Source organism: Atractosteus spatula, chromosome 8, assembly GCF_055471065.1.
Source record: "Atractosteus spatula isolate fAtrSpa1 chromosome 8, fAtrSpa1.hap1, whole genome shotgun sequence".
In the NCBI taxonomy this organism is placed as follows: domain Eukaryota; kingdom Metazoa; phylum Chordata; class Actinopteri; order Semionotiformes; family Lepisosteidae; genus Atractosteus; species Atractosteus spatula.
The window spans coordinates 11,016,452-11,034,504 of record NC_142713.1 but is presented as its reverse complement, the minus strand read 5'-3'; the positions used below and the strand labels follow the sequence as shown (position 1 = coordinate 11,034,504).

At 35.5% G+C, this 18,053-nt stretch overlaps 1 protein-coding gene across 4 annotated transcripts in view; it reads right to left on the bottom strand.

Annotated features, from left to right (window-relative positions):
• The window catches only part of tulp3 (TUB like protein 3), an 87,479-nt gene that overhangs the window by 28,368 nt on the left and 41,058 nt on the right, over nt 1-18,053 (bottom strand). For all 4 annotated transcript variants that reach the window (XM_088923712.1, XM_088923714.1, XM_088923715.1 and 1 more), the window contains exon 3: nt 14,922-14,973. In XM_088923712.1, coding sequence (XP_088779838.1) covers nt 14,922-14,973 — 52 coding nt within the window. The remainder of the gene's footprint in view (nt 1-14,921; nt 14,974-18,053) is intronic.

Here is an 18,053-nt window from a genome sequence, read left to right as displayed (position 1 = left end):
TTTAAGAAACCGAAAATAGAATATAATGTGACAGTTGTGTCTCTGAAGTTCCCTTTAAATCACTATTAAATTGTTACAGGTTTCTTACTTCTTGGCAACTAACCAGTTGTATTTACATATGAGCTGAAGGGGAAAAAAAGCATAAATGACAAGACTACTGTACCTTACGATAAGATGTACTGAGTTATTTTTAACAAAGGGATATTACATCTATAGAAAAAGATCTAGAATTCTGAACAGAAATACCTATTAGAAATCCTAATAATTCCATAAAGAAGGATGATTAAAAAAGTATGATGCACGCATTTCAAAACACCTACGTAACCACAAACAGCCATGACCACAGATTAATTACACAACCAGTTATAATTAGCAGAGGTAGTCTAAATATTGCATTTACAAAATTATACGTTAATCCGAAAGCCAGTCAGGTCAACCTGTGCTGGGTTGAATTTTACTTGATACACACTAATGGGTTAGAGAGCATGGTTCTTCTTGAATGGCAGTGGATGTACTATAAAGGTTTTGTGGTCATACCATGAAGCTACTGCTTGGAAATGCTTCACAGATGGGAATAACTGATGAACAGGAAGAAGAGGACTTCACATCCACATGTGAAAATAGATGTTTTTCTCAGCTGATTTACATTCCCGTATTTTGGCATTTGGTATTTCTGGTATTAACAGTACACCTAAACATCTTAACAATTGATGCTTATGTGATGTGATTCCACAGCAGCAATATCTTTTTTGTAAATATGGCTGTGACAGATATTGCGCAAAACATTCTATATGTGGTCTTACTAGTGCATTGCACAATTTTAATTCCATCCCTTAATTTAATTATTTTGTTCAACTTCATATCCTTACATTCTGTTTGACTTTTTTATTGCTTCCTCACATTTTCTAGAAGAAGTAAATGATATATCAACATAAACTCCTAAGCTGCATAAGCAGGATTTTCATTAGTAGCACCTTCAAGCTCATCATCATCATCATTATCATTATCATCATATTCTAACCCTACTTCTAGGGAGAGTTGTGGTGGTAACAGGCTAAGCAGAGTCTTTCCCCATCAACAGTTTCCGCCGAGAGACATAAATCTTCCAGAGTGTCCTGGGTTTGCTCCAGGGTCTCTTCCCAATGGGCTGTGCCCGGTACACCTCCTGGACTGCCAAACTCCTCACTCTGTCACGGAGAGTAAGCCCAACAAACCAAGGGAGAAACCTAATTTCTGTTGCTTGTAATTGTGATCTCCCACTGCACCTCCACGGTTCAGGACAGCATTCACATTACTACAGCTGCTGCACCAAACCGCAGGTCAATCTCATGATCTTCTCTACTCTCAAACATCAACAAGACACCCAGGTACTTGAACTCCTCCACTTGGGGCAGCTGTTCCATGCTTTTCCAGGGAGAGAACCACAACCTCAGATTTAGAGGTGCTGACCCTCATCTTGACCGTGTCACTCTCAAGCTGCAAACCTCTCCAGTGCCCATCGGAGATCAGACAGATGGTGGAGGGATCATATACAAACAACAAAGATGCAACCCTCCAATCCTCAAACTGGATTCCAAACCTCAGCTGTGTCTTGATATTCTGCCCATGAAGACCACAAACAGGAGAGGAGACAAGAAGTACCCCTTGCAGAGTCTTAACCCCGATAATGTGGACACTACTTTCCTGAACTCTGGCATAGGCTTTCCCGGAGAGGCTGAGGAGTGTGATGCCTTTGGTCTTCTTATTTTAAAAAACCATCAAGCTCAGTGTTTTTTATTTTGTAACTAAAGTTTTCATTTTCAATACCTGTTTGGAATATTATGCACGTCTACATTAAATGAAAGTTGTTTGTCCACTCTTAGATTTTATTACTTTCCTTTTTGAATTTCATTTGCTGCTTGCTAACCCCCCAGTTTTGATATAACCATCACTAGTGTTCCAGAATATAAATCCTTGGTATAAATTATGAAGTGCAGAGGTCCTAGTACAGATCCCTAAGGTACTTCACTAATTACAGATGCAGCCTTTCAAAATGCATGGTACAACCCCGTACCGCGTGAAATTGTCTACAGTTCACCGCGTTGTACCGCAGTACGTGATTGGCTGGCCAAAATGACCGACAAGCGGCACTTGTGGTGAATTGGTTGTTAGTGAAACGATTGCTTCATTTAATCTCTTTACTGTGCATGTTTTAATCTGCTTAATATTGAATATTAATATGGAATTTTACAACAAAGGGGAAATTTTAGTGGCTGAGCATAAGAAGAAGAGGAGCATAATGCCTCTGAAGGTCATAAATAATATTAATTTAGGAACACAAACATATTATTATGTAAACTTTATATGGCTGGTATTGGTAGCTTAAATAAAAAATACACACCGGTATTCCACTTTATTCCTAAACATTTTAAGCTTCAAAGTCTTTCATTCGGTTACATACTGTGGTTATTTTGGAAAAGTTTTTATGTGCTCCTTCTGACTAGATTAAGTTTATATACTTCATAAAAAGTTATAATGTTTTAACTTTTTCTATGAATACTTGCAATCATTATTGCAGTAAAAGAAACACATACTTTTTAGAATTTCATTAATAGGGAATATAATATGGAATCGGGTATCTAACTATATAATTATATTCATATAGCTCAAATTATCACAGTAGTACACTTTCTTTGTAACATCTGCATCCCAAATTTGAGCATTCAGTGTTAAGGTGTCTCATATTGTATACATTCTCGAGATTTTTACTTACAGTAGTATACAGTATCTTGCATTTCAGCTTTACCAGAAAGAGACATTTCCATCCTCTTTGCACTACCAAGTGAAGTAATGCACTGTTTTTTACAGGAGGTTCATATGGTAGAAGGAAAAAACCAAAAAGCTGCCATAAGCAGACTTGTGATTGTATTGACTCATTCTGAAAGTAGCTTTGTGATAGTGTCTGATATGGCTGTGTATTTTCTTAAAATACTTAAAAACTTCATAAAGATTTTCTAAAAATGAACATCACAGTATACAATAACTAAATAAAACACATTCTTAAATATACTGAAATATCTATTATGTCAGTAATGACTTCTAAAGATTCTTGACTACAGTATGTATCGAGAAGGTTTTGAAAATCTGCATAATCAACAAAGAATGAAAATAAGTACTTTGTTCTTTTGTGGGAATAGAGGTGCTCCCATAGAGAAAAATTCTTGAACAGACTGTTTACATTAATTTAGCCCACATGTTCATAATGAGTAGAGGTCAATGTTTTAAAACCTCTATCTGAGTGCAAGAAACTCCAAATTTTACTCTCAGTCATCACTCAAAATACATTTAAGTTCACTGCAAGTAAAATTTGTTGATGTCACTTTGTTGTATGTTAATTATTCCATGAAACATATGCATGTACAGTATATGCATACAGTGCACACCACATATGTTATACTGTAATCTTAGTAGCAGTTTACAGAGGAAAAGAAGAAAGCCATATTTGACCTAAATAATTAACTTTAATCCATGAAAACAAATTAGTCACAATTATTTACACCTTTGTGGCTAGTATTAGTACTACGCTATGTGAATAGTAAGATGCCTACTTAAGTGTAATGATGTTCTGGCACTTCTGAAGGGGGTTTTTAAGGAATACTTAGATGTATGAATAAATGTTACTCTCATGTTTTTTAAACTGAATTAATCATTTGTAACTAATAAGACTGTTCTGTGAAATGATATTAAAAAAGCATAATCATTTTAGATTTTTAAGAAATAGAAATATCAATCTATTAATCTTTCTGTAATATTATATTTTTGCTCTTATTTCATTGGGGGTATGAACAAATCTGAAGAGCACAGTATATGGAATGAGACAAAATCCAGGATTTATGCTACTTAAAAATGGATAATCACAATAACAACTGATGTCTCTGTACAGTCTGCAGTGTCATTCACACAACCACTCATCATTATCAGTTGTAAACACAAAAACAAGAAGACTAATTTCCCATAGTATGTTGCTAAAGATAAAAGCTGCAGCATAAGTGTACACTGTAGAAAGACCAGACTCTAGTGTGACAGAACACAAAGTCATCCTTTAGAGGTTTTTGTTTTGATCTGCTTAGACCACACAATCTCACAGTATTTTGTTAGTATGAAACAAGCAAATTCGCTGCAGGCGAAAGAACACATAAGCATAAAAAGACTGCAAACAAGAGCAGGCCTTAGCCCTTCCTGCTCATTTGGTAGTTTAGTAGTTAACTGAATCTACAAGTTTGGCCAAATGCATTCCCACCACAGACATTTGGCTTCGATGACCAAGAAGGAGCATCTGTTTCACATACCCATGTAGCAAACAAGCATATTTTTATGCGATAGTCATGGTTCCGCGCGGGGTCGTGCCCCCCCGCCACCCGTTCCGTCCCCCACACCTGGGGCTCGAACCCCCAGCTCCAACTGGGCTGAACTGGGCTCCAACCGCGTGAGCTAAAGGAGACCTCCCTCAGCCCAGGCAGCTGAGGACCCTGCTACGCACAGTGAGGGTGCCGACATCACCACACTAGCTCCGCTACAGTTACACAAAGAACTAAGTTCTATTAAAGATTTCCAAGAATATTTCTGTTGCTTTGACCAGGTATAACCCAGCAACTTAGGCCATTGTGTAAAGCACTTGGAATGCAGCAGAAAGGGTATCTTTGGAAAGTAAGATATTTGAAGTATGTAACACTTAACATCATAACATCATAAACTGGGACCATTTTAAACCTCCCTATTGATGAATGGTACAATATATCTCCTCTCATACGGTCTCATACATAAGAAGACTGAGTCTCTTGACTAAGACCAGGGATCAGGGGTCACTGTCAATCACTCAAAAGGTTAACCAACCAATGGGGAGCCTGCAGAGTGGACAGAAAGATCATACCTGCTATAATAATGTCATAACCAATCACTAACTGTGACTTTCTGGTTTAAAAAGTACTGGTTAAGTTGGACTTTTTTGTCAACATCCTGAATATCAGAGCATATTCAATAATAGTGCTATAGCCAGGAGAAAACAAGTTCTTGAAAGCAACTGAATATTTAACTGTCTTTAAGAATATGAATGTGATTAACTATATGAGATAGACAGAACTTAAGACATAGTCAATAACAAATGTTATAGTCAATATATTTTAACTGACATTATTAATCAACCGTTTTTATCAGGGCAGATCAATTCACATACTGTACTGTATATGTTGTTGTTGCTTTGCTATGCATTTATAAATTGGAATGTGTGTGTTTCAGTAAATTAACAATCTTCACATCAATACACCTAAAACACTATGTGTAATAAAGTGTTTTGTATTCTTAGTCCTAAATTTCACTTTCAGATTCCAATTAGTAACTGTTTGTGTCATTATTTACACATTATTCCTCCTCTTGCTTCCTGTAGGATTTTATATACATGAGTTAAATCTCTTTAATGTAGCATGGTGGTTTATGCTTTTCAAATACTGTACTTTGTTTCCTGTTCATTAACCATTTCTCAATCCATTTTCATACATCACTTTGGAAATCCTATGACTTTTGATTACTAATCCTTTAAGTAAGACTGTCAAAAGCTTTTTGAAAAATTTTCTAGATAGCTAAAGAGCTCTTTGAGTTTCCTTCCAAGTTTTCTTTTAGGTTTGTACTGAAACTCACCTGTAACCTGTTTCATATTATGTATTCTAACAGTTACATGTACCTGCAACATCGTTGAGTGTGATAACTGAAGACAGCCTAGTGCTACAGTAATCTGAAATTTGGAATTAATGTTAAAAAGACTGAATGATCTTTTAAGTTTGCTGCTGCCAATGTTTTTAGTTAATGGGTGCTAAATAAATTCTGGTCAAAGAGATATTATGCTGTTTGGGGTCAATCTTGAATTGTACAGCTAAGTGTAGTATAATACCACACCTGTATTCAGAACTATGTTAGATATTCTGAAATGTATGTCCAAGTGAGGAATGTGCCTGAGATGTAACAGAGTAAGAAGGTATACACTTGTCTTTATATTTTTATTTTACTATGCAGAAAACAAAAATAACATGTCCTTCGCAGAAAACATTAGGTTACGAGCAAAGACAAAAAACAAATTCCTTATTCCTAGATAATCCATTTTCTGGGTAGAGGTGGTCTTAATTTGCCTTTTTTTGTAAATTTAACTATTAAAACTGTGGTTATAAATGTTTGTTTAAAATATTTTTTTAGATCTGCACAATGACATTTTTTGCAAACGTTAGGCTACACCAATGTTTTTAAACAGCATTTACCAATACAGAAACAGGTTAAATTTAGTACAATAATAACAACAATTTAATGTATTAATATAGCACTATCCAACCCAAAAGATCCAAGGAACTACTGATGTGCAGCACCCACCTGGATGACATGTAGCAGACCTCATGCACCAGCACTCCCACTATACAGTACATCTGATGGAAAAGTGAAAAATTGTTTCAGTAATCGAAGTAAGCGATTAAGTAAACCCAGAGCCAGAACAGGCAAGACCAATGTCACCTACTTTTCCAAACATTGTCATGGGATCCATAATGACCACGTAGTTAGAACATCAGTTTAATGTCTCATCCAAATGATGTCATCAAATGATCTATGTCACTATACTGGGACATTAATTTGTAAATTATAGTCCACAGGGAAATGTGCCACCTATTGGTCCATCAACACAATTTACAGCAGCTACCTTATTTTCCTTGGAGGTCTCTCATCACATTACTAATCGTATTTTGTTTTGCCAACTATATGAGTTTCAGTTTAGATTAAGGAAGCAGGTAATGGCGTTGTTGCTTTTACATTTTTCAGTACATAACACTTAGATATTATTTCTAGATCAAGTCATTTTAATTATGGTGCTTCAAAAATGTTTCTATCCTCTGTGCCTTGTCATTTGAGTATTACTTCCTTTCATTTGAGCATTCAAATGTGTCTGTTTGAGTCACACAGAAGGTGGCAACTCAAGTAGAAAGTTTCAGAAGTGCAGGTGAAAAATGTTACCCACAATTTACAATACAGGCCTATCTGATTCAGGTAAATAAAATCTGAAAAACTATAAGTTTAATACAATTAAACCAAGACTGCCCTTGACACTGTGTCTGTTATATTGGGGTTGCAAAGTTTGGCAAGTAACATTTCAACAGCCAGCAACATTGTGACTGCTCCTTTCATTTTTGGAGCACTGACATGAAGTCCAAAACAGATTGCACTGTAACAATGTCTTAAAATATAATTTACCAAACTTTGGTAAAGGGAGTGGAGCTTTTTTCCAAAAATAATTTTGATTAAATGGAACTAAAATTGAAGATAAGGTGTTTGCAGTGGAAAAACACCATTAGTGAAACATGTTTAAAGAAAGGCTGGGAAACAAAATTTTTGAACACTGATTTAATGTGTGTGCCTAAAACATGAAACATATACACTTTTATGATTAGGAGGAAGTGTTAAACAGATATGGGGTTTTACAGAATCTTTCAGTAAATGACACCCTTCTAAACACAGCAATAGTAGCAGGATAATAAAGCACTAACTTCATGGTGAATTCATAGTTTGATCTGAAGTTATGGAAGATCAACTAAGAGCTACACCAGATTCTACCAGAGTTAACACTTTCAAATCTGATTGTGTCTGATCTTGGAAGCTTCACAAGGTTGGACTTGGTCAGTACTGGGATGAAAGAAAACCAGGCAGCTGCTGTATGTGGTGTTGGTGAATCAATAGATAGCACTCTTTACTTTGTAACAAAATTCTCAAACTAACGTCCAAGTATGGTAACTGAGGACACAGTGTTTTAGGAAGAGCCATCCTTCTTATGAGGCATTAAACTGCGGTCCTGGCTTGTTGGTCATCAAAGATCCCAATGGACAATTCCAACTGAGACTTGCACAACCAGACCCACCTAATGCTCCTCCTCCAATTCAATTGGTGGAGCAATTTCTCACTTCTCTACCTGATCTTCTGTAAAGTGGGAGGACACATAATTGCCACACTTCAGTGTTGGATGTAGTGGGTAATTTATTACATACAAAGGATGTGGGGATTCTCTGGGACAGAAAAATCCTGTCAAACACAAGAAGTGGCCACCGTTGGAGTTTAGTTTTCCAGGAAAATACACAGCAGATTTTTTCTAATACACTACACAAACGTTTGTCTAAAGGCTGCCAATCACAAAATATTTTTAGCAAGTTTTGTACTTATACTATAAAACTTCAAAAGTATTTTGATTGTGCTATAATTCTTATAAAACTATTACCCTTATCTTAAAAATGTCTATGTGGTTTTCACCTACACAACTTCAAAAAATTGATCAGTTTAAAATGTTTCTGTCAAGCAAATATTCTTAAAAAGAATTTCTGTGTTTTAGGCTCCCATGCGGCTCATGAAGTAAACAACCTTCACTCATATTATAAGATGCCATATTGCTTGGAGCTTACTTAAATACAGGCACTGCCACTAACTAACACTGATCAGGTGCTTGCACAGGTAGCTGGATGGGTTAAAACAAGCTGGGCAGCCTTAACCTCATTACACCTCAATGACCTTTGCGACTTGTCTGGTGCCAATGCATGTATGGTGTTATTAGGGAGAGCTCCATCAGTACTCTACCTGACACAACAGCTCAGCTGTCTGTAATCTGGCATTTCAGTGTTTTGGACACAAGACTCATCTGTGGATAAGACAAAGACTGTCATTTTGCAACAGTCTGTATGGGATTTAATTAGTTAAGCTCCTTATAGTTTGAAATTCCAAATCATTGAAAAATTGAAAAATAGTTACATATTTTGAACCAAAAATAAAAAAGCATTAAAAAATAGTCAGTTTATTATAAAAATGTAATGTAAATGCAGGTCACTTCAATAACACAAAGGCAGTAATATACAAGAAAAATTATTATAAATATTTTGTATATTATTGTATTCATGTTATTGCAGCTACTGTATATGCTAGAAAAAAGCATAACAGATATAAAATACCTCAAAAGTAATAGAATTCCACAAAAATCTGCAACACCTTGTTGAAATGAAACACTCACAAATATCTAGGATCTGGGACAGTTTACTGGTGTTTAAGTGAAATATACAATGTCTTAAAAAGTACAAAGTATCACCACAGGATTGAGACAAATCTTTGAATCAAAAGTTAGTAAACCTCTTATAATACAGGGCAAACATGTTGTGAAATATCATTAGAAAAACTACACCATTTAAAGAGCAATTGATAACTGCTGAAAACAAAACATAAATGCTACTATATGAGTGGTGAGCTTCTCATTTTACAAAAGTAACAAAATCTGTAAAGTATGGAACCCATAGTCATCAGTGGCAAAGACAGAAATAACACTAAAAAATTAAAATGCATTACCCACTCCTCAGATAACCTAATTCCAGAAAAAAGGAAGTGAGTTCAAGGAAGCAAGATTAAACCCATCGAAGAATGAAGTTGCATTATAATAAAAATACAGCATAGCTTATGAATACTATTAATGCTATATGGAAGAACAAAACCACAAAAGTATACACAAAGAAAAAGCAAACCCACCTTTTCAATAGACATCCTGACTTGAGGATTAGGAGTTCTCTCAAAGACAAGGCAGGGCAGAGCGCTATAGCCCAGTAAACTCAGCCTGTTGTCGTCAATTCCCCCATGCGGGTTCCTTATCCCCAAGCGTGTGGCTTGATAACAAGAAACTAAAGTATTTTAGGATTCTGGGTGTGTTTGAGAGAGAAACCATGCATGTGTATGGCACAGGGGCTTCCTATGCTGTGCATCCACCCGCTCCACAACTGTGCTAATCAGCAGCACTTCAGCGCTGGAGCTACAGAGTGTGATAGTGCTGGAAACAGACAGTACCACTGCTAGCATTCAGTGGAGGGGGGATGATCTCACAGTGCAAGAACACCAGCTCCCCAAACCACAGCCTTTTTCAATTCAGAATGCCAAACTGAAGTTTTTTCTTAAACATCAACCTTTATTTTCATAGCTTACTAAAAATAATAGTTTCAAACCATTTTTCCTCCCCAATTTGCCATAGTTTATGTGTACATACAGTGTATCCAGGGGAAACTACTATATTTTTATAGTTTTAATTATGTAATGACACAAAACACTGCCCTGTTGTACTAAACTCATCATCTGGAAGTTTTCTTGAAAAGATTCCTAATGAAGGCAGCCTGCAACAGACTCCCACTGTGTTTCACAAGTGGTTAAAGGAGACCATTGACATCTTCTGTTTGCCAGGTTTTATGCAAATGGTGTGTGCTGAGTTTTTCAGAAACAGCAGTGTTTGTAAAGCACAAACTAAAGCATGCATACATAAAGCTAAAGGAACATACATAAACTTTAATTTATTTCATTTAATAATGGATTGAACTGTTAATGACGGTCTTACTGTAGCTAAATTCCACTGTGGATTTGCTCAATGTGACTTCCTGCATTTTTCCTTTTAATACAAGTGGTGAAGCAATTTCTGACCTGCTGTGTAGGAGGCCCACTGCCAAGCACTGTGCAGGTAAGTGCCGTAGTTTAGTGGTGGAGTGAGTCCTGTACTACTGTATGTATGAAGAACTTTGGGATGCTTATGGATAAAATGCACTTTGGAAATGTAAACAATTAGTTAATAATAATGAACACATACAGTATGGGGTATAGCTTACTGGTCACTTCATTCATAAGGGCCTTTTATATTGCAAGATTTTATTCTAGAGGTGTAATGTTACAAGGATGCTAAAAATATAACATTTATTAAAGTACAATTAGGACATTTCCATAATGAGAGTCAGTGAGAACAGACTGAGTTCAAAATGCAGAGACAGGGTGAAGTGTCTGGCACATTTATGGAGCGAAGAACACATAGCATGTAAAGCTGACAGCACAATTCGTTTAAGGAGACAATTATAGCTTTACCACACAGTGCTCATTAACTTCTTTAAAAAAGATGAGCTGTAAGGATTTTTTTAAAACTGATGGATTGTGAAACTTACAAAAGTAAGAACTTCATCAGTATGTTAAAAGGTTGCTTGATACAGGAATGAACAAGTTAAAGGCTTGTTCAAGGCTCTGAATCATTTTAGATACTGCAAAGGAACAGGTAAAGGTTTATTCCATGCTGAAAAGAAAAGGGATGTTTCAGCTGTGAAGCCTTCTTCAGGTGTGAAAATGAAACTAATTTTTTTTCACCATGGAATAAACCTTTACCTGTTCCTTTGCAGCCTATGCATGCTGACACAGTTACCTACTTGAACTTTTTCATTTTAGATACTTGCAGGGAAATCAGTTATCTAATAACTAACTCAATTAAATTTTACTCCCATTAAGGAGAAGTGAAGTTGGTGTCATGATGGTACTGTAGGTAGATGATAGTTTCGATTTTAGTACAAGAGTACTAAATAAAGAGTATTAGGAACATGACCTGTGTAAATTTCAGCTCATCCAAAGATGTGAACATGTTTAATCCTCTAGCATAAAGGTCACAGGAGTAAAGAGTGGAAGTTAACATCTGTTTCTGGATTTATTTTAATTCTTTATTCATGCTATGCATTGCAACCATCACCATACAGCTGTCTTCGCACATTTCTTGATTTAAATAACAGCTGAGTCAGTAGCATGAAATTAAATTCTTCTGTTCTGACGAGAAGACATTTAGTACCTGCGCAACCAAATATTGAGCTAGATAAAAGTGTTAAAAAAATTTATGAAATTCAATTATTTGTGGAGAAATGACAATACAGTTTATATCAATTGTCATAATAGTTTAAATAACAGGATTAAATAACTTAATTTAACTGTTTACAGTGTAAACAGTTCATTTGTTCCATATTGTGGCTCAAAGGTTCACCATTTCATTTTCATTCTTAGCGTTTCAAGATTTGATCATATTGTAACAATTAATTTCTCAGAATTAAGACCACTTATCGTCTCTAAAGACACTGTAGGCTGCATTCATGAATTGTGTATTACAGTCTGTATTTTTTTTTAAATGAATAGGTCTCTGTATAATTTTAAAATAATATTTCTATCAGAATGAAAGCTTCATCCAATTCAGGAATGTGGGGGAGCCAGAGCCTATCCCGGCAAGCAACAGGCACAAGACAGGATACACTGTTGATGGGACACGAATCTATTCCAGGCCATGCTTAGAATATTATAGAAGTAAAATACTGAATACCATAATATGACAGTAAATGGGAAACATGAAATATTTCAAACTGCTTCATAATACATGGTATTCTAAAGTGTAGTACTGCAAATACTCAGTTTGTCTCTATAGAACTAACCTACCAACATCACAGACCATTAGGACTGACTGGCTAGTGACACAAAACCTTGAAGAAATATGCTTTTACTCCACCACTATTCAGAAACCACACGGCACAGATAAAAGGCAGTACACAATAATAAACTGCCTGTTCTGGATAAATAAATATCCAGAACATTTTGCACTAGCACAATTTTTTTGCTCTGATTACTATGTGTAACATTATAAATGTTTTTTACTGAAATATACAGTAGCTTTCTTATCCTGATGGAAAACACAATCTAAAAATGCTTGGGGTTTCAATGATAAATTTAGCTAAACCATGTATTCTGATGATACGGTCGTTAACAAGACAGGGGTACATTTTAAAAAGGGGTTTAAAAACTAGAACAGTCACATTCAAGCTGTTATTTGAGAAGCCCCAGACAGCTAGAGCCCTCAATTCAGCCTGATGTCTACTTTGTGGTTTATCACATCACAGCCAGGGCCCATAGCCTGGAGTAATTGAATAAGTGTGCCCTTCCTGTCCCTGCTAAAGCACCTTGAAAAAACCTTCCTTTCTCATCCAGCTGCTGCTCCATCTGACAGGTAGCTTTATTACTTTATTCAACCTGAATTTCAACCTTTAATTCAGGGAGTCCCCACAGACAGAAAGCTCAGACCCTATACAATACAAAGTTAAAGTGGATGTGATTTTCCTAATATCATGAAATGGTTATTTTTTGCAGAGTTTCTGTGTAGTTGCGGGTGAATGACTAGGTGTATATTTGACACGCAATATCACGAAATTGACTAGTGAATGCTATCAAATTGAAAATATTGATGATGAATTATAAGAATTATGAGTGTTGCTTTTGTTTAAGACAAAAGGCGTCTCCTCTTTAAGTGGCATGGTGGTGCAGTGGATAGCATTGCTGTCTCGCAGCACTACGGCCCTTGGTTCTATTCTGGACTCTGCAGAGTTTCTGCATCATGGGTTTCATGGGTTTCCAGGTTCTTTCGTTTCCTCCTCAAGTCCAAAGATATACTGGTTAATTAGATTAATCAGCTTCTGGGAAAATTGGCCCTAGTGTGAGTGTGTGTCTGGTGTGCCATCCATGGTGTTGCCTGCCTTGGACCCGCTGCTTTCTGAAACAAGCCCTGGCTCCTCCTCGACCTGTCACAAAGCAGTTAGGAGATGGATGGATGTGATGCAGCAATGCTAACCACTGCACCACCAGGCAACCCATGTGTGTGCTTTGCAATTTAAATACTTTAAGAGCTGCACTAAAAATGTAAATAGCATCTGAATTTTTTAACAGTACTTTGGATTTTAAGACAGACTACTTACTGTACTGTAAGCAGATGCAGCACACAGAAACACCTAGTGAAAGCCTTCATCTTAACTTTTACTGGATTTACGCCACAAGACCCTCAAGAGCTATGATGATGCTGTTTCTGTGTCTATAAAAAACAGTGCATTCTATATTTTTGTATACAATTGCTTTATAGCCACAGTGCTTTCCACAAAATCAACACTATTTAGTGAGAACCAACACTCACAATATGAAGAACACATACTGTACATAGACCCAATACTTCATCACAAAGACAAATGTATATTTCAGCTATACCACAAACACCAACACATAAGCAGGTGTTAATACTTCACAGATACAGATTTATTCTGATGAATAATTCACAATTATGCCTCTGGAAATCCAGTCCAAGGCAATGCCTTTTTGGAATGCCTTGCTTCTCACTTTTTAAAACTTTTTTAACAAGATTTGTTTTCATCCAAAGATAAATATTTTTATAGCATGGCTCAGCCCCAAGAACAAGAGTTATTGCTAGTTAAAGCAAATAAGAACACTATGAAAGTCACTTATATACTGTATTTAACACCTCGGCCCATGTATTTCTTCACAATGTTTTTTGTGTTGACCCTGTTGCAACAGAATGGTTTAAGCTGTTGAACCTGTACAGGTAATGCGTTCATGCACTGCAATACATTAAATTCTGCCAGCCCTGCCTCATTAGTATCTAAATTCATAAGTTTTCCTTTGGAAGATACTGTTTTGATCTGAAGACATTATTACTGAAAAAATAGTAACAGTAGTAACAAATACTTCTTACAGTTGAGAGCATTTTAATATCAGGAAGGTTTTCACTGAAATAACCCCCTAGTATTTTGTTTTGTTGCATAACTGCATCGGGATCTGTAGCTAATGCATTACACAGTACTGTACAGCCCTGAAGGTTTATGTGCATGTTTTACAGGAGTCCATCAATACCACAGCAATTCCACAATAAAATGCATTTGGTTTGATAGGGAGTATCTCTTCAGTGTGCTGCAATGGAAATTGAACTTTACACTAAAAGAGTGTTTTAATAAAGTATAAATGTATTAGATTCTGCACTTATATTATAGGTTACAAGCCAATCTTATATTATATACTGAAAAAAATTACACAATTATAGGTTATATAATTATAAATTATAAGCATTTCATAAATGATGTAAGTACTGTATATCTCCTAATGCACTAACACAGTCAATTAAGTTGGTTTCTTTGTGAAAGTGGAAAAGATTAGATTTCATTCCACGTGAACATTTACAGAGAAGTAACAGGTTCTCTACTTGTATCACTGTGTTATCTTACCTGCTTCTCGAGCTTCTGCTGTCGGAGGCTGGTGTTTTCATCATCCAGGACACTGAAAGGAAGAAGATAAGCTTTCAAATTAACAATCAAAGGAACTCTGGATGTCTTCTGAGAAGTCTTAAAATCTGACAGAAGGGTTTTGGTAAGTGTCATATTAACAACAGCCTTAATATGTACACTTAAATCATATTAATTGCTGCCAGCAATTAAAAACGTGTCCACAGCTGAGAAGTCACTAGTAGAACACTACATGTTACTGAATTGGTAACTTGTGGACCTTCCTACAACAACATGCAAACAGTTGTGCAACTCATCAGTTATATTATAGATACTTGCTAATATATTTTATCACTTGTGTGCTTGCGAAATCCAATAGCTTATTACAATCACCAACTGTGCTATTTAGTTGCTTTCTGTAAATAAGAGTTGCCGACAAAACAACATGCATTAATGGGGATATCCTTAGAAGTGTTGTTGAGTGCAAGTACCTAAAAATGCCTTGTATTTCTACTGAGATTTCTCAGTCTTGTCCCACAATGTGTTACTTTTGCTTCTGCATTTGATATTGCATTTAAAATAACTATTAATGAGAGAACTATGACAGCTACCTCATCATTAATCGTTAGCAATGTTTCAGATTTTACTTTTGTGAAAGGCTGTGGTTTTACGTTTTGTTTTTATATTAACAAACAAATGCTTGTTAATGCTTTTTTTAAATCTCTATACTGTGTTTTCTCAAGACCTTAAGACAATATATATTAATTATCTGTTATTACTATATAATAATACAATATATATTACATAAGCATTTATTAAATATATTATATGCAATTGGGGTCTTTTCATCTCCTCTGTGCCTTTGATTTAATTTAGTTTCCACTGGATGGTGGCCAGTAGTTTCTGTATTGATAATAATTACAGTAACAAATACCTAAAAGTAAAGCCTTGTCATACAACTAACAATATACCTGCTACTTTTTTCAACTATTCAGTAAGAAAAGCCAAACCGAAAAATATAGATTTTTAAATGTTTCATTCGTGTGTACATGTATTATATCAAAATTGACTGAAACTATAGTATTGATTAATACTAATATTGATTTGTTGATTCATTCCTGAGGATTATTTTTGCTATTATTGTAACACTTTTACATCCTGCAATACTTAGTCTTACTTCTTACTTATAGTCTGTACTTCTTTTATACTATTCTCTTTATTTTATCCATTTGTTTGAGAATATTTAGATGGGATGACTAAACGATCAACTACTCCACAATTTATTAACCAATTAGGGTTGGACACTTACAGAAGAGATAGGCACTAATTAGCCAGCCACCCCTACCTGAATGTGTATTTAATGCCTGATGCTTGCTCTTATTCTTTAAGATTCCTGTGGTTTATGGAGCTCCCATGACTCTTCTCATGTGTATACCAAGAATAAAGGAAGAAGATTCACCTCTCTACTGTCTCTAGGATGATTCATCCTTGGGTCTGTCCTGACTGCTTGCCTCTTATCCTGACACATTTAATGTAACATCTTGTAAACATTGTTCAAATACTATGAATAGTTTACTCTAAAAATCGAGTCCCACATTTCCCGTGTTAAAAATTAGTACTTTTGCTTTTGGAATTAAAAAGTGAAAAAATTCAATAAAAATATAATTTAAAAAAAAACATAGCTCTTTGTATGAAAGGACTGTAAAGTCTACAACAATAAGTGAAAATTATAATATTTACACCCATCTGATGCCCCCTGAATCTCTGATCCAAAATTAAATAGAAATATCTACTACTATAAATAACATTTTCATCAGCTACATTAATTTCTACATTGCATGCCCACTAAACATGAAACTATTTCTTTGTTTCTTCCACCAGGTGGCACACACTTGCTTTACTTTGTCACAAGTTACCAGTAAGACTGAAGTGCCACTATCAAGCCTACATCTATTAAATCATTGAAGTGCTTAAATAACAAAACTACTGCATAATCGAGGCATGAGAGTAATTACTCACAATAAAATGGATAATTAGCAAATAGAGATTTTGGTACGAGGCTGTTAGAGTTAGAATGTTTGGCCTTCCCTGGTATAAACTGGATATAAGAAATATGAAAAGGTCATAGACCTTAAATAAACTACAAAGAAAGCATGCATGCTATGGAAACAAAATGGGATGCCTTTGCCATTTGGAAGAATGAAAGAACATTCCTCATTCAGCTTAAGGAAAGTTTTAGCACATGACTCTACCTTATAGAAAACTGAAGTACAGAGCTGGGGCACACTTAACGAAATGAAGCCAATCTGGCTTCCCTCCCTTCCCTGAGAATACAGATACCAATAGAGACCTTCCTCTCTATCCCATAACTGGGCCCAGGGTATGTCTTAATCTTGAGTGCTTCTAGTACGAGAAACATTTCAGCTTCTTCTATGCTTATTATCATTTAATTCAGACATTTTTCTTCCTTGGTAATGGGGAATATGCAGACACATGCAAGCAATTACAACGCTTATTGTATTGTATGCTTAATGTAATGTATCTTCTTCCAACTTTAACATTTATCAAACAGTTAAAATGTCTGAATATTTTTCCATCTTAACTTTAGTGTTACCATTAAAAATTAAAACAAAATCTTTGCCTTATTCTTTCAAAAACAGTTTTTACTAAGAAAACTCCATTCAAAGAAAACAATAGCAGTTCTAACTCATTTTAATGTCATGATTTTGGAAATATACAGTATATAACCAGTGATTCTCAGTTTACTGCTTATTTAAGGTTTAACACAGATATGGTAATTAAATGATGCGCTTTGTTTGCTGAAGGTAATACATACAGTAGATCATTTTTATAACAGATTATAGTGGTGAAATTCTACAGCTGTGACTAGTTACAAGGTGTTCAGGTAAAAGTAAGAGCATTTGCTTGTATATGAAAAGCTTCTTCTTACAAGGTCTGAAAGCAGCCTCTTTAAACAAGACAAGAGAACTCAATAAGTTTAAGTTTATTATTACCAAAGTAGAGGTAATTGCCAGTCATTTCCAAGATTAAGTAATAGGTTTATTCCATGCTGAAAAGAGAAGAAAGAAAACACAACGTTCAGGCCGTGGAGCACCTGAAGAAGGCTTCATGGCC